The sequence below is a fragment of the Atractosteus spatula genome, chromosome 9 (assembly GCF_055471065.1).
Source record: "Atractosteus spatula isolate fAtrSpa1 chromosome 9, fAtrSpa1.hap1, whole genome shotgun sequence".
Lineage (NCBI taxonomy): Eukaryota > Metazoa > Chordata > Actinopteri > Semionotiformes > Lepisosteidae > Atractosteus > Atractosteus spatula.
Window position 1 is genome coordinate 36,106,047 of NC_142714.1, and position 25,473 is coordinate 36,131,519.

At 36.4% G+C, this 25,473-nt stretch overlaps 1 protein-coding gene across 1 annotated transcript in view; it reads right to left on the reverse strand.

Annotated features, from left to right (window-relative positions):
* Positions 1 to 24,964, reverse strand: part of klhl4 (kelch-like family member 4) — a 96,529-nt gene extending 71,565 nt beyond the window's left edge. Inside the window, exon 1 of the mRNA XM_088924969.1 lies at positions 24,540 to 24,964. Within this exon, the coding sequence (XP_088781095.1) occupies positions 24,540 to 24,964 (425 nt within the window). The remainder of the gene's footprint in view (positions 1 to 24,539) is intronic.
* Positions 24,965 to 25,473: the final 509 nt, after the last annotated feature.

The following is a 25,473-nucleotide window of genomic DNA, read 5'->3' on the forward strand; positions in this document are numbered from 1 at the left end:
AGGGGCCCAACGGAGTAGAATTCTTCTGCTGGCTGCTGGATTTGAAGTGGCAACCTTCCAGCCACAGGCGCAGATCCTTAGCCACAGAGCCAGGATAATGGATTCTTTTACAAAGTATCACAAGGGTGACGCATTAGAGGTACATTTACTGTACTGTATATGACTTAAAATAAAGGTAAATGTGATGTAAAATGTTCAATCAAATTTTTCTCACTTTGTCATTAATGTTTTGTTTTGTGGATCTGGCAAAGACGAACTGGGGTAAAGTACCTTGCTCAAGGTATAACAGCAGTGCCTGCAGCAGGAGTTTGAACCCATAAATGATCAGTTATGAGCCCAGGGGCTTACCAATTAATTATAGCATTTCATTAACAAAAAAAGAAGAGATAAAAATAATCATCTTCCGTTTCATTGTAAACATTTAAAAACACTTCTGTTGTTCCACAGTAACTTTCTCTTAACATGGAGCAAGGATTGTTTTTAACCATTTAGTTTTAAGACTTTTATTATTAAAAGTTTTAAACTATTTAAAATCTAACAGATTTTAGGAGATGTGTTCTAGTGTTAAGTGTTACTCAGGAGACAGGACATCTGTCACTTGTTTCTTTAGTTCAGTATTAATTGTTACACTATTTTATGACCTATGCTATGTGTGTTCACCTATGTCAAGGAGGACTTTATTGTTTTTTTTATGATTACTAACTTAAGTTTAAGCTAAAAACAAGGTAAGATGTTTGAAATTGTAGAGGGTATCATAGTGTATAAAGTTGTTGTTAATTGAATAATATCTGAATACTATTCATTGATCACTGCATTTGGATTGAGGGTTGGGGTAAGGGTTACCCCATTAATTTCTATTAATGCACAAATTACTTGCCACAGTGGCAGAGATCACTTCATGGTCAACATCTCTTGTTCATAGATTGTACTCTTTACAATAAGTGATCACCAACTCTTTTATGGTACAAATGTGAAAATCTGTTCTATTTAAATATCGAAAATGTTTTGTGGCATTTAACTTGAACTTGGCATATTGACTTATGGACTCACTTCATATTTAATTGTGAGTGAATGAAAGTTCTTCTGGACTTGTCCTTGTTTTATTATGAGAAATATTTTGTCCACAATGTACTGTACTTTTTTTGCTTCAATTCTGGTTGTGGTGTGCTTCTATTTCCAAGCCACTCAATTTAACAAACTTGTGGACCTTGAGGTTTTATATTGAATAGTTTAGTTCTCTCTGTTAAAACTATTGCAGATGGTGAAGCTCCCTCAGTATCTGACATGGGCACTAGGGGGAACATATAGATAACAATTTCACCCTTTTTCAAAATAATTAAATGTGGATTTTCCTGTTAAATCAACAAAATATGACTCCACCTACTCTGACCTTCAGCATATTAAAGACAGAAATTGTATATATTAAATTGTATATTGATAGGCAACATTATTGAAAAAGAATGCTTAGCTTTTAAAAGACATTAAATATTTTTGTGTAGAGAATATTTTGCAAACATATTCATGCTTCTTTTTCATCCTAGCAAGCAGACATTTGATAAATTGAAATCTGCTCATAATATGAACATGGAAACCAACTGAATAAAATAATCAGCAGCTTTTAAAAGGGATTACTTTTTCTCCTTTGAATAACAAAAATGTTAATAAAAACATATTTATGTCAAGTGTAGCGGCAATGCTTGTTAATAAGACAGAATTAAGTGTTGCTGTGCTTTCCTAAATGAGGCCCCATCTCTCTTCATCTCTGTGGTGCAGCCACAGAGAAGCTATTCATGCAGGCTGATTTAAAGATGTTTTCTTTTGATAAGGGACAGCTCCCAAATGGGGATGCACTTAGCTAAGTCTGGCTATCATGATCAATGGTCATCCATTGGCGCCTATCTGTCTGGGGAGTGCCAGATGGACATCTGGACTGCATTCCTAAGTGTCAGGAGTAAGTGACTCATATCTCACCTTGATCAACCAATTAGGGACTGGTAGGGCCGAGTAACCCACGTGGTTTTCTGATGCCCATGAAACTTTCAGCCAATGAATGAGCTGAAGTTCCTCCAGGTAAAAACAGCGACACAGAGATCCTGAAAGGACTATTCTGAAAAGTAGGAGAAATTCCAAGGGCAATTCTAAAGGAGAATTCCAGGGCAGGACGGCCCAGGAGCAGAAAGGCTCCCAAGCGCAGGACATTCTCGCAGCGCGCCTCCTGACCATCCTGAGACTCGGCCCGGACAACCACGGATTGGCCAGTGTATCCGAGTGCCAGAACTTTCCTCTGTTCTAAGAGTCTAGAGCGGAGGTTGCCAGAGAGTAACCAGAGGATCCACCCGAGGTTAGCACCAGCAGCAAGCCTCATGAACAGGTCGGAACTGTGGACAGCTGAATCACTATTCAGAACTAGCGCTTCATCAGGAACGAACCGGTCCTCTTCCTGACTTTCTGGGACCCACAGTCATCTTTTCTCCTGTGCACAAACTTTGCTAGTTAAAGCCAACACTAACTAGCCGGTCAGTGAGCATCAGCAGCGCACCGTCGCAAGCCGCACAGCACAGCCTGGCACGGAGCCAAAGAGCCCGCAGGAGATCTGAATCCCCAGAGATTGGATGAGTATTCAACTTCAATGCATTACAGCTCGAGAATTCAATTGTTATTACCAACCAGTTGATATCAATTTAATTCCTAAGAGTTATGTACTTGTTTTGAGCATCCAATGTAGAAGTTATAACCAAGTTCATTTACGAAACGGTCTAAATGAATGATATACTGAACGTATGTCCTCTTGATATATGTAACTCTTCATAACTGATTGAATATATACCTTTTGTATTCTGATAACCCTCTCGATAAGATCTGTTAGGTTTACATGCATATTCTATGTATTAATAAATGTATCCTCGTGTATTAGTACCTGTGTGTGTGCGTTGTTTGAGTTATATCGCATGGTTGGATTCTAAGGCCATTAAAAGAATCAATTTCATGATTTACTGTTACAATTAATAATTGTCCCAGTAAATGCCCAAACCCCTACAGAACTGGTGCCTCGTGAGAGCACACTACACAAGGAAAAAAAAGTCTACATCTGCCATTGATAGCAACCCATTCAGGAAAGGAAGATCCCCCAAATTCACTTAAATGTACCTATAGAGAGCTTTTTATTACTGAGCAGTTCTTCAATATTACATTGACAGAAATATATATTAATGGAAAGTGTAGTGCACCTTACTATTTTTATTCATTATGCTGTAGATCTGCCCTCACATCAAACAGCACAGGTCCATCCATAGAGAATCACCCAATGATTAGCTGCTATACTAATTGCAGCTGTCAGCAATCAGTTCAGCACCCATCAAACATGAATTTCATTTGTAGGTTATTCTTGTATGTTTTGGACATACACAAATAATTAAAGCTTTACGAAATAAAGGAGGATCTACAGGATTTTAAACCCTTTTCTTTTGACTTGTCCTAGTCTTTTCAGATCAGTGTAAAAGAAGGCACTGAAAGACTTCTTTTTCTTTTTTTAAATACCAGCGCACTGCAGGTAGTTCATATTATATCTGATTTATGGCTTTCAAATGAAAAAGAAAATCTACTCAGACAGTACATACACAAAAAGACTTTGCAAAATTGCCTTTAGGTATCAGTGGCAGGAAGAAGCCCAGGAGATCAGAGCTGAGTAACACATAGTGTTCTGTTCATGCATACTAAAGTTGATACTTGCTGAGGATTCGTAAGCAAACACTATACTTACAATAACTTCAAAAGACAATCCACCATTACTGACAGTTTTATTTCTTTGACTAAATTCTGCCTGTTTTAAATTAGACTGCACTAATAATCATTTAATCGTTTTTTTATCTGTATTCTCTTCATAGATACCAAATCCTTAATCATATGCAATAACAAAGAGATCACACCATATTGAAATGTCAAAAAAAGCAGGCCTTCTGGATTTGTGATAGTACAGTATATAAATGCCATAACTGTTATTTTTCATTTTGAGATTACTGATTCATTGTGTTCAAGGTACAGGCCTCTGTCCTTCATAGGTTTTTTTATATCAATTTATGACCATACTTGCCAGTTTTTGCTCAGGAACTTGAACTTGAACTTTCAACTGTCTGCCATTTGTTAGGCTGCAGTCACCTGCAGCACAGTGCTGCAGGAAGTCTGACAGTCAGGGATCCGAGAGCTGGCCTTCAGGTCTTTTGGGGGGAAGTCGAGAGGATTCGAAGGAAAAGGCAATTAGCAGGACTGAGGAAGAGGGACTGCTTGGGAGTTGTTGCCAAATGACCGGCTGGAGTGATGCAGCTTGGAGTCGGAGCCATAGGAATGGCTGGAACAAGGCTGCTCTGAGTTGGTGCACAATAAATGGCTGGAGAAAGGCAGCTTGGCGTTTGTGTCACAGAGCTGGCTAGAATGAGACTGCTCTGAGTAAGTGCCAAATAACCGGCTTTAGAAAGGCAGTTCTGAAGTTGTGCCAAATAAATGGCTGGACTAAAGCTTCTCGGAGTGTGTGCTTTAGGACTAGCTTGAACAAGGCTGTTCAGAATTTGTGCCGAAAACTGTCTGGAGTGAAAAGTAATGCCAATGTTGGAGCCCCCATCCTGTGGCGATCCAAGTCTTAATAGGATGATTTAATCGGAAGATTGGCTGTCTGATTGATCAGACACCCAATCTTGTCCTCACGGGCTGTGCTGAAGGGTGAGCACTTCTGGAAATGTTGTTGTCCATGGCAACCACAGACTGCAAGCCACTCCCAGCTAGGGTGTGACACCATTATCCTTAACTGCAGACTTTCAAGGGTGAAGAAGGACAAAAAGAATATTTATCCTTTCAGCATTTTTAGCTTTAAATATCCTAAGAAAAAGAAATGAAATGAGTTGTGGTGTTTTTTTAGATTTCCTCAAGAACTGATGAAACATACATTTTGAAGTGTAGTCTTACTATCAAACTTCTTTTAAAGGCAATAATCCCAGAGTCAAAGTATTGGAAGTAACTGCAGGAAATAACTTTATATTTAGAGCAATTTATCTTTAGGACAAGTGCCAAAAAAACAGTGCAGGACCAAAAGTGATGATTTGAATTTGATTTGTCTCTCATGTTTGGAGAAAGGATGCAACTTCAATGCAAAACTAATTGCTGCAATTGCTTTTTCAACAATATTAAAGATGAATATTGTACTAGTATACTAGTTTGAGGCAATAACTGTCTTTAAATGCCCACTGTATAGGTGTGGGTATTTCATTCCTTTATAAAAATCACAGTGCCTTGCAAAACAAATTCTCTTTCACAGTAATGTTTATTTAAAGCTTCCAGTTATGACACTTTGAAAAAGAAATTAATAGTATTAATATATACAATCTACTTTATACATTCATAGCAAAATGATAAATGAAAGAGGATATTTAATATGAAAGAAAAATGGAAAAGTCATGGTTGTATTCATTATTCAGATCCTTTGCTGTGGGAAATCTTAAATTAATTCAGGTGCACAAATTTACCAGGAAGTGAATTTCCAGAAAAACTCAACCATGAAGACTATGGAGATATCACAATGTTTCACAAATAGTCATTGAAGGCACAGGACAAAAAATAGGAAGAAAAATAACTAATCACCATGAGCACAATCTACTCAATTAGCGCGAAATGGAAGGTACATTGCACTACCCACACTGTCAAGGAGACAACATGAAAGATACTACTGTGAAGCCAATGACAACTTTGAAACAGCTAGAGTCAGAGTTCAATGACTGAGAGGGAAGAAAATAATCATTAGTCAATAATATCCAGAGCTCTACACAACAGTAATGTGTATGTTAGGGTGGCAAATTCATTTCAAACTCATGTAGTGTGCAGCAAAGCTTTTATGCAATACTGCAAACATTTAGCAAAAGGATTTGCAGTTTGAGAAGGCAGAATTGGAACCTTTCAGTCTAATGTAAAGCATTTAATCTGGTGTATACCCAACACAGGGCATCACTGCCACCATCCTTGCATTGTTGGTGGCAGCTTATGTTATGAAACTTTCTCATCTGGACTGGAAACCTTATTAGGGTTGAAGGAAAACACAAAGTACTGGCAAGTACCAGAGTGTGAGAGGCCTACTTCTATATAGGTGGTTAATAAGGCCTGAGTACATGAAAATTCACAATGGACTTTATGCAGCAAATGTGACGCATTGATTAACATTGCTGCCTCTAAGAGGTGGGGTCCTGGGTTTAATTCCTGGGTTTAATTCCCTGGGTGTTATCTGCATAGAGCTTATATGTTCTTCCTACTGTACATGGGTTTGTATAGGTTTACTCCAGGGGCTCTACGCTAGCTTCTTCCCAAAGTCCAATGACCTACTGAAGGGCAAATTGGCTTTTGAGTCAATTGGCCCTGGTTTGAGTGTGTGAGTATCCTGTGATGTACTCTACTGGTGTTCCATTCAGGATGTATTCTGCCTTGCGCCTGTTGTTTACAAGATAGGCTTCTCCTCACCAACAGCCTTGTATTGTACAAAGCGCTTCGAAAAAAGAAGTAGCAAATATCTTTCCTATACACCAAACAAAACCTACTCAAAACCACCTAACTATCATTGCGACTCACTTTACATACAGTACTATAAATCAAACTCTATGTGAGAATGTGGCTTTCAGCCCCAACACCAAGTAGATAATCAATTAATTAGTGCACCATAGCTGAACCTATTTAGAAACAATAGAGGCCTAAAGACTTCTTTAGCAGGTAAGCTGTTCATAAGGGCAAACAGTATACAGTACATGCTGTACATACAGATGCAGCCATTCAAAGTGCGCGGCACAGGCACGTACCGGGGGTAATTGGCTATGTCAATATACCGCGGTACGTGATTGGTTGACCGACAGGGGCACTCGTGGTGCGTTGGTCGGTCGTAGAAAGATTTAAATGTCTTTACTGTGCCCGTTTAAGTATTGAATATTTATATGGAATTTTACCACTGAAGGGAAATCTTAGACCTTGCCAGTGGCGCTGTGGGTTAGGTTCCCAACTTATATATCACACGTTGGGTGTTTGAATCCAGCTGGAGCCATGACTTTTTTTTTAACAAACATTTCTTTGAAAAAATAAAACTTTTCCCTGGGTCAGAGAGTAAATAAAACTTCACTCGCACCAAACAAATAACCACACACTGAACACTGCATTTTTACAAGATGCAGGGGAAAGTGCAACAACTTATTACAGTGCTAAATTCAATATTATTGATTACTAATAGTTTATGCTAACACCTAACTTTCTTAATTAGATGTATTTAAAACAGTGAACTACTGTAAGTGTAACATAACATTCAGAAATACAATCAAAAATAGTTTTGTGGTGTTTGTATAGATTAAACGTTTCTAAAATGTATAACGTAACAAAATTAAAGACGATAAAAATCTGCGGAATTCACAGACGCCAGTAGAACGAACAATTTTCCCAGATATCCAACTGTTGCCCATCACTCAAGAGAAGGAGGGGGGGTTGTACTTGAAGTGCATTGGTATAGATGGGAAAGCCAGAGCCAACCGCTACGCCGCCCTCGTGTTTGGGGTGCTTATCATTCTCAGTGCATAACAAGGAAGATTAATAAACATAAACATAATCTCATGGTTAAATAGTCAAGTCTAGCCATGTGTAAGTCTAGTCTCACAGAGCTTCAACAACAGATGACAACTTGTGAGTTCGATTAAGAATGAATAAAAGAATTTCATTAATAACGCGTTTGCATTTGTCTGGGTGCTGACAAAGTAAAAAACAATTACTTTTTGACAATGAAGAACTGTGTGTGTGTGTCTCTCTCTGCTGGCGTTTGTAATCGTTTTTATTTTTAAATACATTTTAGCAAAGTAATGTACCATAAAAGTATTGTGAGACATATTTGGGTTAACATGTTCAGTGTTCAGTGTGTGGTAATTTGTTTGGTGCGAGTGAAGTTTTATTTACTCTCTGACCCAGGGAAAAGTTTTATTTTTTCAAAGAAATGTTTGTTAAAAAAAAAGTCATAGCTCTAGCTGGATTCAACCACCCAACGTATGATGTGTAAATCAGGAACCTAACCCACAGCGCCACTGGCAAGGTCACATGAGGAGTGTTGAAAAGGCCCTACAGAAACATTATCAACAGACATAGTACAGCGTGTACTATTCTTGTGTTGCAGTACATGAATATAATTATATCGTTATTAATTTCTTTAGATACGTGATTCCATATTATATTCCCTTTTAATCAAATTCTAAAAGTATGCTTGTTGACTCCGGTATCATGTTAGTTAAAGACTTTGATGCTTAAAATGTTTAGGGAGAAATGGAATACTGGTGTGTATTTTTTCTTTAAAGTACCGAGACCAGCCATATACTGTATGTTTATGTTCCAAAATTGATATCGTTTATGGCCTTCACATGCGTTACAGTATGCTCCTATTCTTTTTATGCTCAGCTACTAAGATTTCCCTGCAGTGGTAAAATTCCATATAAATATTCAATACTTAAACGGGCACAGTAAAGACATTAAATATACATATACATACTGTATACAGTACAGTTTGCATACAGTAATATGTTTATGTTCCTAAATCAATCTCTTTTATGAGCATGTGAAAGGTATGGTGAATCGGAGATTCTCAAAAATTACTGTACTTTGCATGATTGGAAACAAATGCGTGATTGCGAAATGCTGTAGTGTTACTTTTACAAAGACGGTCAATGAAAAAAAGAATTTGGACCAGGGCAATACTTTGAGTTTACAGCTTGTCCAAGGTCATTCATTATTAATACTATTAGTAATATCTTCGTTAAAGACTTTGATGGCGACAGCTCAAACATGAGAGGTTGAGCTTTATTAGCTCCACCTTGCGGAAATTCCGGATACTATTATTTTACTTGCAGTACCACGTGGTATTATGAGGTACTATAGGAGAATTTACGGTAACTCGCGGTAGGCTGCGTCAAGCGCACCTCAAAATAATGCGGTATCGCCTGCTTGTTTTGAATGGCTGCATCTGTAAGTGATTCCAAAGCAACTTAAAACAGCTTATGGAAATCTGTCAAGAATAATATGCAAAAAATGCATCAAGCTGGTGTGCAACTTTGGTAGCAAATTAAATCTTAAACCTTTATTCTGATTATTGCTGACCAGTCATGTTGAGGAAAACCCATTTCAGTGTGATAAAGACTTTAAACTAGGGTGAAAATTCTCTTTCAGTATAAAAAAGATCCAAATCTACACTTGAGTGGTTTAAGATTAAGAAAGTGAATGTGTTTGAATGGCCCACTCAAAGTCCTGACTTGAATCATATTGAGAATCTGTGGAAAGATTTGAAAACTCCTGTAAGTGATCTCCAAGCAACTTAAGTCTCAACAAATCTGTCAAGTAGAAAGGGCAAAATTGCACTAAGCTGGTGTGCAAAGTTGTTGAAGAGTTAACCAAAAGATTTGTAGTTGCTGACAAAGGTAATTGCACCAAACAGTTCACAGGTCTTAATAGTTATTCACTTACAACAAATATCTTTTTTCTCTTTAGTTTTTGCTGACATGTACCTTGTTCTTAGAAGTTTTTATTTTGATGATTCTGGTTCAAGTTAAAAAATATGTATTCAGAATTTTGTAATTTTGCTAAATGTGACATCATAGGAAGGGTTTGAATACTTTTACACTGTATTTTCCTTTTTATATAAATCCTTTTTGTATAAATGTAGAAAAAAATTAACCAAAGAAATATAAAGTACACCAGGTCTATAATTTGTAAAAAGGCTTTTAGAAGGGTAAAATTCTGTGTTTTTTCCCTAGGCCAACTGGCCTATCTTGTCTTCACTGAGGCACAGAAAAATTAACATGTACTATATTCTAATCTTTGGTGTGTTATCAAGCTGCCAGAAGCTATGTGAAATCTTATATTACATGGTGATTTGGTGAATTCATTTGTTTTCATAATAGGTGTGACATGCAGTATTTCTAACCAGTTCATTTTCTCCTGAATGCTGGTCTTGATGTTGTTATACTTTATTTTTTCACTACATGAGTCATGTTTTTAGAGCGGATTCTAAGCAAGCAGGGGTATTCATACTGTATATACCAAGGACAAGAATAGCTCTTCATTAACCTGCAATATCATTGGATAAATAAAATACATTACTCAACTTTTATGCACAAATTACACCTTTTTGAAGCATACAGTAGATAGTTGTGAGAAAATGTAAATGGTATTTAATATACAAAAAAAATCATGCTACACTAGTATTTACTATATTCAGATTTTAATGTTATTAATTGCAACTGAAGTGATTTTATAGAGCTGTCAACTGAGAATTTGTAACATATTTAAAATATAAATGTTGAAGCAATCAAATAAGACCAGATTGTAAAGCTGCTCATATTTCTTTGGCAGACATACTGTAGTCCCTGAAGATGTAATTTCTGCTGCCAAGCTGTAATCATTTATATTTTCAGTTTATTAAAGACCAAACTATGGCCTAGTTTGCTTTCAATATTGTCGCAAAGCTCAATAATAAATATTGCAGTGTAGTCACTTAATGTGAGAATGCCATTCTCTTGTGAACACAAATCTAACAAGCTCACCAGGTCTATTTCTTTACACTGTTGCTGAGACAGAGGACAATGACAATCCAATAATCAACAGTGTGAAGTCAGCTTGATAGTGTTTTGACAAAACAAAAACTTTTAAAAGGATGCTTAAATTAGTTAGCAGGCCATTTAGGTAGAGGCAGAGTGGCAGTGCAGTTGTTAGCATGGTTGTGCTTGCAGCTCTAGGGTCCAGGTTTCAATTCCTGGGGTGCTCACTATGTGGAATTTGTATCCTTTCCTCAGTTTGCATGGGTTTCCTCTAGGTGCAACACAGTTCCATTTTCAAAAAATTGCATTTTCATTGATCATTGGTACAAACACATCATCTTGAAGTCTCTTCAGCACTGAACATAACACCATAAGGTTTTTCCAAAAAACAGAATCCAGTTGAACCACAACCACGACTTACTACAAAAAGTCATTTTCAGATTGTCTTGATTAAATATATGAGAATTCAGTAAAAAGGGGGCTACCAATTGGCACAACCAGTAAAGGCAACTGTTGTGCCTTTAAGCATATTAAGTCCTATTGATATTATTACATTGCAACAAATTGCATAATGACATTCCAACCTCTTTAGCAGATAGTGAGGGATGAATGGGTTTTGGTTGGCCAGGACATCCCCAGCTTGCCAGGCACAAGCATCATTTTTTCATTTTCCAGGCACCTGTGATCCTGCAATATTGTGAGAACTGAATCATTGCTTTAATCAATGTAATCCTATATTAACTCTTCTTTGAGGCAATATGCAGCTCACACGTGTGTTAAAAGCCAAATTGCTCAAAATTGTATGTATTGGAGAAAGGCATGTTACAACCATTATTCCCTTCACTTATTGTGCTGAAAACCTGAGCTAGTTGCTAATTGCTGATTCCAGATTATGAGGTTATAAACAGAAAAAAATGATAATACCACCTTTAAAAGAAAAAGAATACAGCTACTCTTACCAGAAGAAAAAAAAGTTAAAAAAATGAGCTGAGCATGTCTAAAGCAGAAATTTGACAAGAGGTAATTTTAATAATGTAAAAAGTAAATGACAGACTGAGCTAATGAGAAGAAAATTCATAGAAAGCAAAGAAGAACATTGTATCACTGAAGTATGTGTCACTGGAATTTAGGCTTTCATACATAAGTGTGGTTAAACACACCCTTCTGTTATAAAATTGCAGTATTTTGTACATTTACAAACTGAAAACAACATAACACACAATAGCAATGCATATATGAGAAAAAGAAAAACAATAGCTTATGGTGCACCATTTAAAATAATGTTAGGTACTCTTGCTAATAGCTCTTAAACTGTTTGGTCTTGCATTAGTATCTGAAATGATAAAATACAAATAAAAATCCTACTACTTATACAAGCAGATATTGCCATTGTTTATTCATAGTGCAGTTTTCAAATTAAACACTACTTTTCAACATTAAAACTCAGCAACATTGTTAGTCTCTCTAAAAATGCTATCAGCCTCACAACTGTGTGACCATCAGTTTTCATCATTTACCAACAATACCCCATTCATTGTTCCACTATAAAAGTGTGCCAAACCAGGAACTATCCCTTTCTGTGTGGTCTCAGATGGACTAGTTATGGGCTGGCTAAAACAATGGGAAAATAGTACTATATTTTGTACTATATCAAAAAATCGCGTTGTATATTTGTATTTTAATCTACAGACAGTAGATGTGTTAGGAAAAAACACGGAAAATATATTTCTAAATGTAAAAAATAATAGGTGTGCTGCTCACATTCAAAGTACAGTGCAGTATGTCTCTTTTAGTTTAGTTTAGTTGATTCAAAATTACAAACAAGGTTTGTTTTTATGTTTTCTTGTCCAAATTTGAATTAGTGTTGACTCAATCACTTGTCAAATTACTATCAATTTGATATTGGAATATCATACTTCAGTTAAACCTCTTTGAATCCTTGTTCCACACTAAAGATTTTTTTTGGGTGAGGACAAAGTATTTACTTTGGTACTCAGACTCACAAGCACCAAGCTATGAACTTCACTGCTGTCTCTAGCTACCTTAACCCTATCACAGAACGTGACACACCTGGCTTGTGCTACAGTGTAGATCCTGGCAGTTTCTTATCTCCATTCAGGGACTTTTGTCAGATAAGCCAGTCTAGAAAACCTGCTTTACTGTACAATTTTTCGAATTAGACACTTCAAGTGTAGAATGAGATAGAGATGTTATCTCTATCTCTATGTGTTTTGCTTGATTTCCTTTTTGTTTTTTTGTCCAAAAATGACAACATTTTTATTCACTAACACAGTTTTAAATAGATCATCTGACCTGTTAGAAATCCCTTTAGCAATTTACTTCAAACAATTGTTGTTATTAATTAATAAACTACAAACAAGAAGCTCTCTACTGTATGTTCGCATGTGTTGTTTTGTGGCTGAAAAGGAGAAGAAGGTTTTAAAAAGCTTTGTTGAGTGCCAGACCTCAGGAAAGGGTGTAAGCAGATTATCTGAAGGTGACTACAGAAGAGTGTTAATTTACATCTCTCAAGCAAAAATGCACCTTTAAATGAAGTGCTAGTAGACAACTCATGAAATAGCCCTGTATGCATTTTATGCTGAAATCAGCAATGTGCGGGTGATTCAAAATCACACAATTAGAGAATACAGAATCTAATGGGCCCTGTAATGAAATTCTAACTATGTCCCCAAGCTCCATTTTAAATAAAACAAATCCATAATCGTTTTAACTTCATTTTAAGTAAAAATTAATGCCAAATCCTAAATAAAAGGCAAACTTTTTAATTTATGGGAAATATAATCCCTTGGACTTCTCTTCCATATTCAACACATAAAATACTCAAATACTATACGACTGTAGATATAATAAATACCACAGTGAATATTAATTAATAGATATTATATAGGAAAATTCATAATCTCCCACTTATATAGATTACATTTTTTAGAGTAAAGTAAAACAAAATAAGTGCTGTAAATGTTCTCTTTTCAGCCTTATCAGAATTAAAATATTTCTTCAGTTTCCTGTTGATTTTATCATAATTTCATCCACAGTCATTGTTTTTTACTTTACAATGCTTATCTTAAGCTGTTAAGCTTCTTGGCTGAGACAAAGACAACATGCCATGGCTTTCTGCTTTTTTACATCTAATTAGCCTGCAAGATGAAACTGTTTTTAATTATGGTTAATGGAGGCTTATTTTCTTTTTAGGGTGATTTATTGTCGATTATCTGACCTCTTGATTATAATACAGTCCATTGTTTGTATAAATAGTATTCAATGTTTTTTGTTTTGTCATGTACAATTGCTGCTGAGCTCTATCAGTCTTGTAAAAAAACACAATGACACAATCTAGAAAGATAACAATATAGAGTAAGAGAAGAAAGGACCAGAACCGAGAGAGACTACTGAAATTTTAATAGTTATTGATTTTTATTATTGTTGTTGGTAACAGAACAATTAATTTGAAAACAGTAACTGTTTAGAAAGTTCTTTCCTAAATAAGGCACAAAGTGTAATGTTATTACCTCTTCAAAGGATTAATTAAAATGAAAGTAAAATGTATACTGTAGGTACCTTGAGAAACTCGAAAGCTGCCCTTAAAAATGGCAGCTAAGTAGACAATGTTTTCTTATGACTAAGAAAATCACTGTGAGTTGAAAAGAGTTGCAGCGCGCGCCCGTTACCATCAGTTGTGTAGACTCAGTCATAGCGCTCTTAACAGCCCTTACGACTCTCTGCGACTTGCGACTCGCAAGTCGTAAGGGTGGGCTCTTGTGTCTGTGACACTCAACAGCCAATGAGCGCTCAAGGAAAGAAGGAAAGCGAGTGTTTTGGACTGTGCACTGCAAACTTTGGAGGCAGCACATGTCTGTTCGATGTTTCGTGTTTGTCGTTTCCCTCTTTGTTGTTTTGTTTACTTTCGTGTGGTGCTCCTACTGTTATTCCGGTGTGCTCCATGTTGATTGGCTGCCAAAATGAGGCAACCTCCCGGTACTTTTGCAGCTTAAAACAAGATTTGGAACCATGATGAAAAGTTGTGAGGGAATTGTGTAATTAGTCACCCCCTGTTGAGTCATGTAGTGTGATGCCGGCTTAAGAAAGCCTAAAAGTTGCATTTTGTGGCAATATCTAGTTTCTATATTGTATTTTAGCCTATGCCTACATCTCTTATTTATTATTTGAAATTTAATAGGAACACCCGTTCTTGCAAAAAATGGTATGAATCTTTTTTGTCAGAAGTACATCTGCTAAGTAGCACAATGAATGGTTTTAACTGTCACATTTTACTTTTTTGATGCAATCTGTTTTTAGTTGTGTGTACTGTTGCAATGAGGAGGGCAAAGACAAGACTTATCCTCAGACCATCATTGCTTGAGAAAATAAAAAAAATAATAAGTTGTTATAAGAGAGAGAGTGAGCTCCAGAAGAGTGTTCTTGCTAGTGATGGACCGGGCTGGTTTACAGACTTTTGGGACTCAATGAGATATGAAGTAGATTGAGGAAGTCAGCTTCAGCAGTACTGAGTGGCATTACAAGTTCTCCCGTGGAGGCCGCATTCACCAGGCCCAATGAGGCTGTTGGGTGATACTGAGAAACAGGGTTGGCATGCTGACCTGGGCTGATAGAAGACATTCGCACTTGAAGGAGTGCTGTGTCACTTGGCTCTTCCCCCCACTGTTGAGAGAGTCTAGATGACACAGGTTTAGTCTTTAACTTGACCTCTGGATGGATGGACACTGACAGGTTGAGAATACAAGAGCCAGAGAGTGGGGAAGAAAGAATTGAGGGTAAGGAAACAGCAAACAGTACAGGAGCTACTGTCTTTAGTGTTTTTTACAGATCTCATACATAAGGGCAATGCAACCAAGTAGTTTATCCAAAGAAAAAACATTTTAAATCTTAGTCTGGAAAAATTTGAATTCTATGAAGCATGCATTTACATGCTGAAGAGAGAAAATGTAGTCAGAACACCCCAAGAATAGGCAAAATCTCAAACTGGCCACATCAAAGGCTTCACAAATAATTACACTATGGATGTGGTTAGCTCAGTGGGTTATAGACTTCATGAAGTTATTGCCTTAAAGAGAGATACAACAAAAAATGACTTCTAAACTCTGAAATTTGCTTAAGATGAATATGTCTTAGTGGCACAGTGGTTAGCATTTCAGCCTTGTAGAGCTAGGGCAACTGGGGTACTATCTGCATGGACTTTGTACGATCACCCTGTGTTTGCATGGATGTCCTCTGTGTACTACATTTTCCTTCCACATTCCAAAACCAACTGGTAAATTAATTGGCTTATTTGGTTGTATATCTAACCCTAACCCTGCCTTATGCCCTTTGCTTGCCCAGTTCCCCTGCAGCCCTTAATTAGAAGAAGCGGTTAGAAAATGGATGGATGGAATATGTCCCAGTACTTTTGGTCACTTGAAATGGCTTTGTTGAACACATTGTATTAAACACATTGTTCAATTACAACATAATGTGCCATCAATGATGTCTGAAATTCAACAGATATCTGTATGGTTGCAGCGCAGATAGAAATTGAATGTGGTATCATGCAATGTCAAATAAACAACATTAATAATCCTTAAATTACTGAATAAACCATGAATTCTACATCCAGAATACACAGGTCAGAAATCTCAGTTAGAAAAAACAGGAATGTAAGTGCTATGAGTTTCAAATATACAATGCAATGCTTTTTTTCATACACAGAGTTCCAATATTTCTGTTTCAAACCATAGCCATCTATCAATCCATTATCACAACATCACTACATGCAAATAAGAGAAAACACAGGGCTCAAGGTGGACCCAGCCTTAACAACTACCTCCTATTTTATTTATTTTTTATTTATATATAGAATATATGTAACACTTTCCTGCCTTGCTACTGTGCTTTTCTAAACTTGCTCTCAAAGGTGTGATATTGCAATACAGTGCCACCTGCTAGTATAAGATCAACACCCTAGAACTGATGTACTGATCTCCATCTCAAGGCAGAAACAAAATTATTTTTTCTAATACTGAAGGGAAAAGCACACCACTGTCCACTGGAGAGGAAAAGAGAATTATTAATTCCTGTGAAAAAAAAATCGTTCAGACTGGGAATATTTTGCTTTGATGTCCACTGTTAGTTTGTTTTTCTCTACCCAGGCACTGACATTCACATAGATTAACACTATTTCTGGTTAGGTGATAAATAACAAAAGAAAACCAATTATCTGATACTTTTTTCATCAAACAATGCAGCACTACACATGAGGACAACATTTCATATTTGACGGTGATATCACTTGAAGTAGTGTGAAATGATCTAAACTTAGAGCTTGCCATGTTTTAACAGTTACCATGGAGATCAAGTTATTCAACTAGACCTAGATTAATTTAGTTCCCAAAATATTTTATTCATTTCTTAGCACAATCAGTTTTGGCTGCATTACAGTTTTTTAATGAATCACAACTAGTGGGAAATTGAATCAAATACCTAGATGAGAACAGCTGATCATAGCATAAACATAAAATCTGCTTGCACTGCTGACACAATTTTAACAGACTAATGTAATCAAAACTGCAATCCAAAATGTTTAACCCTAGTGGACAAATTAGGTTGCTCAGAACCAGAGCAGAAAGACAAAAAAAACCTGAGTTAATTTCAGGTTTACTGCAAATGACAGAAAAAAGAGTCCCAGTCCAGATGGCAACATACAATTATTTCTGGCCAAGTTTTAAACTCCCTTCAAGATGTAAAAAGTATAAGTGAAACAGAAAAAATGTATCTTACAACTCTCTAATAGAAATGACTTCCTCAAATCACATGCAATGCATTTCGGTGCAACATGGTCTTCACTAGGCAAAAATTTCCCTCTTTTGACTCTGTGCTTATGAAAGAATTTAAACTTTGTGTCATGAGTGGTAGTGTATATCACACTGAATAGTCCTTAGGATTCTAAACAACAGAGTAAGTTTAACCTGTTGTTACAGTGAAATCAAGGGAATTTTCTTTACTGTTTTAAATGATACTCTTTTTTTCTGTTCTTCTAAACTGAAGGCAAAATATTCTTACATTGTAAATGAAAGAAACAGTACAGTTTTGTACAGTTGGATGTAAACGTTTTAAGCTTTTTGCGAAACCAATCACAATATTTTATTGTTATTTTCAGCTAAAAAGTTGGAGTGCAGCGTCCTGAGAGAATATACAAAACTTCCTGTTTGCTTCTTCACTTCAAAAGCTTCAATCCTAAACATGTCACAGTTTTTAATATGATATTTTATTCATATTCAAGGCTTTATACTAGAAAAAGAAACATGTCTGTGTATTGTGCTGTGAGAATATTTTGGCACGGTTTATGTTTACACAAGGATGTACAGGCATTTTGAGAGGAGTGAACTTCTATTTCAGAGCTAAAAGACCTTTTTATAAAATTATAGTGACCATTTACATTCAAACCAACCTAATTCTATTTTAGTCCAATGTAATAGATATTTTTTGGAAGATTTCAAGAGATGAAATAGAGGGGTATTCAGGAAACAATAAAGTATTTACTAATCTACTTTTCCTCAGTAATTTCCTTCTCAAAGAAAAACGCCATGTATAACAAAGATTTGGACAGACATGAAACCTTTGAGATAGAATAATATAGTTGTGACTTAGTAAGTCTCCGCTGAACCCTGTTACCATCCAGGGTGAGAACATAGTGCGGGTGCAGTCCTACAAGTACTTAGGGGTACACCTGGATGATAAGCTGGAGTGGTCTGGTAACACTGACGCCCTGTACAAGAAAGGTCAGAGCCAACTCTATTTTCTTAGGAGGCTCAGGTCCTTTGGTGTGTGTGGAACACTGCTACACATTTTTTAGGAATCACTGGTGGCAGCGGCCATCTTCTACGCTGTTGTGTGCTGGGGCAGCAGCAGCAATAAACTTATCAAGAAGGCTGGCTCTGTGTTGGGGCTGAGCCTTGACCCTCTGGAGGTGGTGGCTGAGAGGAAAATGCTGACCAAGCTCACAGCCATCATGAACAACGCCTCTCATCTGCTTCATGGGACTGTTATTGGGCAGCGGAGCACTTTTAGCAACAGACTGCTCCAGCTACAGTGTTCAAGGGAACGTTTCCTCAGGTCTTTCCTCCCGGCAGCTGTCAGGGTGTATAACACTGCCCTAGGCTAGGACTGTTAGCCCTTCATTTGCTCGTCTATGGACAGCATGTTGCTCCATTGTACTTTTTGGACACTCAATCTGTATATACCTATTCACATATTTTATTGTTTTTACAGTGACTATGATCATATTTTGCACACACCTATGTATTTATTTTTATTTTATTTCATATTTATTTTGAATTACAGTACGTATTCTAATTTTTTTGTCTATCCTGATGTCTGTTTTTTTTTTTGCTTCTCTTGGGCTGCTATAACACATCAATTTCCCTTCGGGATCAATAAAGTCTTATCTATCTAATGTGAATTGTTGGTTTACTAGATCACATTTTATTCAGCTCACTTTTAACAATCAGTTCCAAAACTTTTCTTTTATACCCATTTAAAAAACAGTGACTACTATAATGATTAGTGCCATCCTCATGGCTATTATAGTCAATGAGGTATTCATAGTAATGGCTTAATAGTTATCCATTATAACTGGGAAAAATCTATATTTTTTAAAACATTTTCATGTTGTCTTGCTCTTAAATTTGAATGATACCACCAGAAACCATTCTACAGTGCCATTGCATTCAACACCATGACAGAATTACATCCAAAAGACAATGATAGTCAATAAAACAACAGTAACACGAAATAAAAAGCCTGTAGGTTTTCTTAAATCACTGCTCCAAGCAAGCAAATAATTACAGTAGTTCAATGAGATCATCAAGACCTGTCCTGGAATGAAAACCCGCAAGACAGCGGTCCTCTAGGACTGTGGTTCCCAACCCTATTCCCAAAAGAACACTGCGTCTGTGAGATAATCTGCTAGCATGTTAACTTATTTTTCAGTACTTTGGTCCTCAGTGTCACAAACACCCTAATTCAAAGGTACTATTACCAGCAATTAGAATACAGATCTTTATGCAGCTTCTTTTTGTTTGTCATTTGGACTAAACTGCTTTTACTAGATCACTTTATGAAAAACATACATAGGAGGGAATGACACTATACCACACACTCCTGAGTGGTTTTGATGACTGTGTTTATTTTCCTTCTGCAGTGGTGCAATTGGCTACGTGTCAGGCAACACACCTGAATGAGAGCAGTTTTGAAACACAAAAATTATTACAGGATTGATACTAATTACAAATCCCATTTGACCTTTCAAGAGCTGAAAGTAAATTAACAAACATACCTCAAACAGAACACTGAAATCAATTACCCTGTGATTAAGACTTAAGCTACAGAAAAAACAAAACAGTAAACACAGTGTTCCTCCAGGACCAGGATTAAAAAATCATTGCTCTAGGACAAGGTTTAGGAACCTCCTTTTAATATATTTTCACATGTAAAACTTTGTAAACACTGTAAAATGCCCTGGATAAGAACTAAGCAAATAATTAACTAGAGCATTGCTTAAATTTAAACTGATATTACATGCTTAAGGAAGCATTGAACCTGAAGAAACCAAGGTGCTAAAAACCATTACAGAAAAGCAAGGTGAGATTTAAAGATAAAGAAGTGCAGCAATGGTAGAATAATATGAGGAGTTAGAGTTCAGTTGATTATATGGAGTGACCTTTTTAAGCTGATTGTTATTATGTGCTAAGTTCGGTGAAAGTTATTGATTAAGAAGAAACATAGAAGCTTTTAAACCTCCGGCTCCTGAAGGACACATTCACTCTCTGAAGCATGTGACTTAGCTAGAACAGCACCGGAACACTTAAATTGTCCCTGTGAAGGCAGAGAGCCCCATGACACATTAAAGGAAATTCAGGTCAAGATCCCAATGAATTATTGATACTTAGATCACTACAGACTGTGACAGGTGACCTTAGTACGATTTTTACTAGTTAGTGGATTAGTAAATGGCTCCTAGAACAGAAAGGAGCTGAGAAAGGTCAGAGAGCAATCTCTGTTTTCTAAGTGTGCAGAGCAACTATAATGAACATTCATGAGGACCTACTAAACCACTGTGCATTGAACCTACAGTACTTGGAGAACTTGTCATTAAGTAAGCTCCCTCTGGTTCAGTTTTAATAATTGTCTACTGTTCACAAGATCTAAAGGTCATGGTTCACTTAGTCCTAACACTATGGCAAACTAAAATTAAAGGTTGGACTCTTTTAAATAAATAAGTACTGATCAACAAGGCTTCACCAAACAATTTCTAGAAAACCCACCACAACCTAGAAAGAACACATTGACAGACTGCAGGACTAACAGGATTTGCTTTCAAATGCTGACGTTTAAAATATTATCTGTATACTGTACATCCAAATCCATTGTTTAGAGTAAGATTATATTTCCAGAATTGAATGAGCACCTCCCTAAGCAGTTCATGTGACAGGTTTAGGTGCTGTGCTTACTTTTTGCAGAGGCAAGTAAGCTGGTGGGATGCTCAGTTCTCTTCCTCACAAGATCGGATAGGAATGAACCTTGGAGATATCAATTCCATCCTCAAACAACATGACCTAGATAGCCACACTCAAACACCATGTATTTCAAGAAAACAATAATCCAGTTTTGAGCTCCCCTTTTGATGCTACCAATACAAAAAATATTCAAGTGTCTTTGATATTCAGAAATTGTATTAGGGGCTTCTCATAGTCAGTAACTTTTTATTCAAAAGGTTCCTTCACTTTAGACATCCATGTAAGAAGATTTAGATTGCAGATGTTGAAAAGGTACCAATGTTCCTTATTTTGTAGCTTTTAGATAATAAAGCTGCAGTGGAAAATTTTAAAGCATACTCACTCACCAAAATGGAACACATAAGGTAATTAGCTTTATTATTATTTAGCTTATATATAATTCATTTAAAATTTCCACAACCAGTTTTGAGCCATAAAGCCATAAAGTTCTTTTTTAAATAAATGGTTTTACATTTTCAGATTATTCCTACTAAACTGACAGTGAAAGGTGTGTAACATTTGATAAGGTTGGATCCCACTTCTATGCACAAAAATCATTTTAGAAAGCTTGGGAATATCAACTTTTGGGACCAATACTAAGGTTACAAGGTCAACCCTCACACACAATGTGGAATCAAAGGCAAACAAGGAACATGAATGACAGTCTGTGTGACAGAGGGATAAAGTATTATATTTCTAGCTTGACTGACCATGCATAAATCCAGATGGACTTCACTGGTCATCCACATCTATTTGAAAAGAGGTACCCTTTACTGATACCTATTCCTTTTCAGAATCTTCATCTGAAACACAAAAGCTAGTGAAATAAATCCTGACCACCTGTCAGAATCATCTTCTATTGATTCAATAAACATCATAGACAGGTTGTGAGTTTTACAGAATCATAAAAAAAGCCTGTGAAACAATGGAAATAGCAAATATAAAAGGACTTTCTACTAAAATCACATGTTGATTGTGGAATCAAGGCATAGGGAAACATAGGGATAGGAGTTAAATAACCATGTGCACCACAACAGCTATTTCATTACAAAACTCCAGCAGATCACTTTAACCACTAAAAAACTCAGGGTGTAAAGCTTTCTAGATTTGTATTAATGGAACTGTGTTGTTGTTCCGAGAGACATTGTAAAATAATTTAAAAAATATTCTTCCATGCACAAAAAGCATTTTAAAATAGCTCGGTAATATCACCTTTTGAGACCAACACTAAAGTTATAAGGTCAACCCTCACAGACAATGTAGATTCAAAGTCAAACAGATCATCAATGACAGTCTATGTGACAGAGGGATAAAAAGTATCATAAAAAAGATGGATTAAGTTACAGACCTGTCCTCTGCTGCTCTTGAATTGATCTATCATACTACTTACATTTCTGCATCATGCTAAAGTTTTATTGATCAAGTATTGATCTAAACACAAAGCTATCTACCAGCAATATTATAAAGCAGAAAGTTATTTATTGATTTTATAATGGAGTCTTTTTTTTCCTCTGGTGGTTTTATGTTGCTCTCTGTGTAAATCATATATCCATAAAACTCAATGTATTATAACATTTCTTAGTGATTAATAAAGTTTTAATTATGGTACACAACGTATGATTATTTTTTATTGCAATAAAATAGATAAACTGATATTTGAATAACATGATTAGAAGATTTAACAAGATTTTGTCATTGAAAATATACTATTTGTTTTTTCTGTTCTTAATAGAAACAAAAAAAACTGTAGCTGAATTTGCAATTTTAGAATGTTTATTGCCATTTAGCAGTTTTGGGGAAAATGCCATTTTTACTTTTGTGCATTTTGCAATAGGAAGTAGATACTAATGTTTTTCAAAAAGAAATATTTATTTGGAATAAATATTCCAAAACTCAGCACAAGGATTACAATTACATAGAGATTTAAAAAACATATATTCATAAAGGACAGAATTCTAGACATCTAGCTACCTGCTGTAAGTACACATTTTAAAGCATACAAATGTTCTAAAAATATCATCCAAAGCACAATGCAAATGAAAAATGTTAATGAACTGGACGCTATAATTTGAAAATAACGGTAAGCACAACAGACTACATGTAATGAAGAGTTTATTTAATGGTTTCTTCTATAATTAAAGCATGTCTTTAAACAACTACAGTATTTCAAAAAGCTGTTATTATCACTTTATGCAGGTTTTGTCCTTCCTTCAGACACAGTTTACTTCCTGCAGTAGCACAGGATGACGCTATAGAAAACAATAGTACACATTACACAAACTGAGCATTTTCCTGCTTACAGTTTGCTATTCAGATCCCTTAAGAGACCCTAAAGATAAGGAAACAAATTGCAAGCACAATAAACCAACCACTACTTTATAATTAGCCTCCTCTAATGAGAAGGGGGATGAGCCTGATTAATTGGAGCTGTTGCAGATGAACAAATTAACATTCCCTCCTTCATTTGAACTACGTTTCTAAATGTCAGCTGTATAATAAATAATTAATTTATGTGCCTTTTTTGTAGTTCTAGTAGCAAAGAGTTTTCTGCTATACCAGTGTACTTAGTGTCATATTTATAACAGAGAATATGCACCAAAATCCCTTCTTCACAATGCAGATGTGGAATAAATATCTTAGATACCTGAAAATGTGATATGATTAAAGAAACTTAAATTTAAGAAAAAAATATTTTGTGTGTGATAATTGAATACAGGATTAGTTTTTACAGAAAGATAATGCTGACAGCTTTTATGTTTTTCAGTTGTTGGAGTAAGCTACCAAAAGTCAGTAGTTCTACTAAATTATTTTTAGAAGACTGTAATCTGTAATATAGTATTCATGTGATTCTATCTTTTTGTCATGTATACAAAGTATACCTGATACGAAAATATGACAAAGACATCAGATCAGATTATTAGGTTAAGTGAATTAGTGCCTTTCTTCTTGATTTAGAAGCTTGGTTACGATGCAATGTAACTGTGTCATTCAATATAACTGCAAAGAAAATAAAGCCATTAATTGTACTATATGACATTAGCATATGCTCTCTAATTTTATTATTTATAATTTAATAAGCTAAAACAACCTTCCCAATAGGAGAAAATATAATTTTGACAGTACACTGCTGCATATCAACAAAGATGCTTTATTTCATATTCTTGGACAATATTTAATATAAAGCACACTTGAAACTATGCAACACATATGTAATGGTGCAAAATAGCATTCAAAAATGTAGATTGCACACGCTTTATAAAACATCCCTTGTAATTAAACCCAATCAACATCACTTCAGTTTGAGAATACCAGAGAGATAGCAATGCTGCATGGAACCCCATATGGCTTCTTAGGATCTCTAAATTCGCACAAGCCCCTGAAACCATACCTTTCTCTCGCCTCCTCTTCTGAAGGATCCTCAGAGGTTGCCTTTACATCCTCTTTCCCAAGTTTTCCATCTTCTTTCCTGTAATTTTCTGGCGAACCGATTTTGGGCAGTTCATCGTTCACCTGCAAGTGCTCGATGATGTTCTGCTGGTGCCATGACTGATTAGCAGGTCTGGCGTAGACTGGTGTGGGTCCTGGAGTTGGCGCCAGAATGCTGTGCACTGGGCTTCCAGTCTTACGAAGCCCGCTTCTGTCCCGAGAATGACTCTTTAACCTGTTCTGAACTGCTGTGCCCCGGTGCTCAAACCCCTCCTGCTGGATGTAGCTCCCACTGTTTGCCGAACTCTGTGAGGAATGACTAAACCACCTCCAGCGCAGTCTGAGGATCTGTTTCACATCAAACTCTTTCTTCCCCGACACTGACATGTTTTTTTTTCTGAAGGCAATAAAAAAGGAGTCCAAAAAATAAAAAGAAGGCAAAGAGCCTCTCTCTCTTTCCCTGTTTCTCCTCTCTCTCTGTGCTGTTGGGAAAAGAACAGTCTCTGCTCTTCTTTTGCCTATGCTGCTCTCGAACACAATTCTTCTGCCTCTCGCTCTCAGCTTCTCTCAGAGCTCAGCTAACACACATGCACACCACACAGAGAAGCCTAAAGGAACAAGCAGTGCTCCCAGAGCTGTGCGCCCGTTTCCACTCTGCGATGATGCTGTGCTGCTTCTAACTGTGGAGGTGGGGGACCGTACTGACAGGATGATGAGGTCAGACCTTAAACAAGTAAATCAGCTTAGCAGAGGAAGGCGGCAACCAACAACCCTCTCCCCTTAGCAGCTGGGTCTTCCATACACTCTCTCCCCCACCTCTCTCTCAGTTCCTCTCTTGCGCACACACATACAGTACACACATATGCGCGGATGCATACACGTATGTGTCTGCTTTC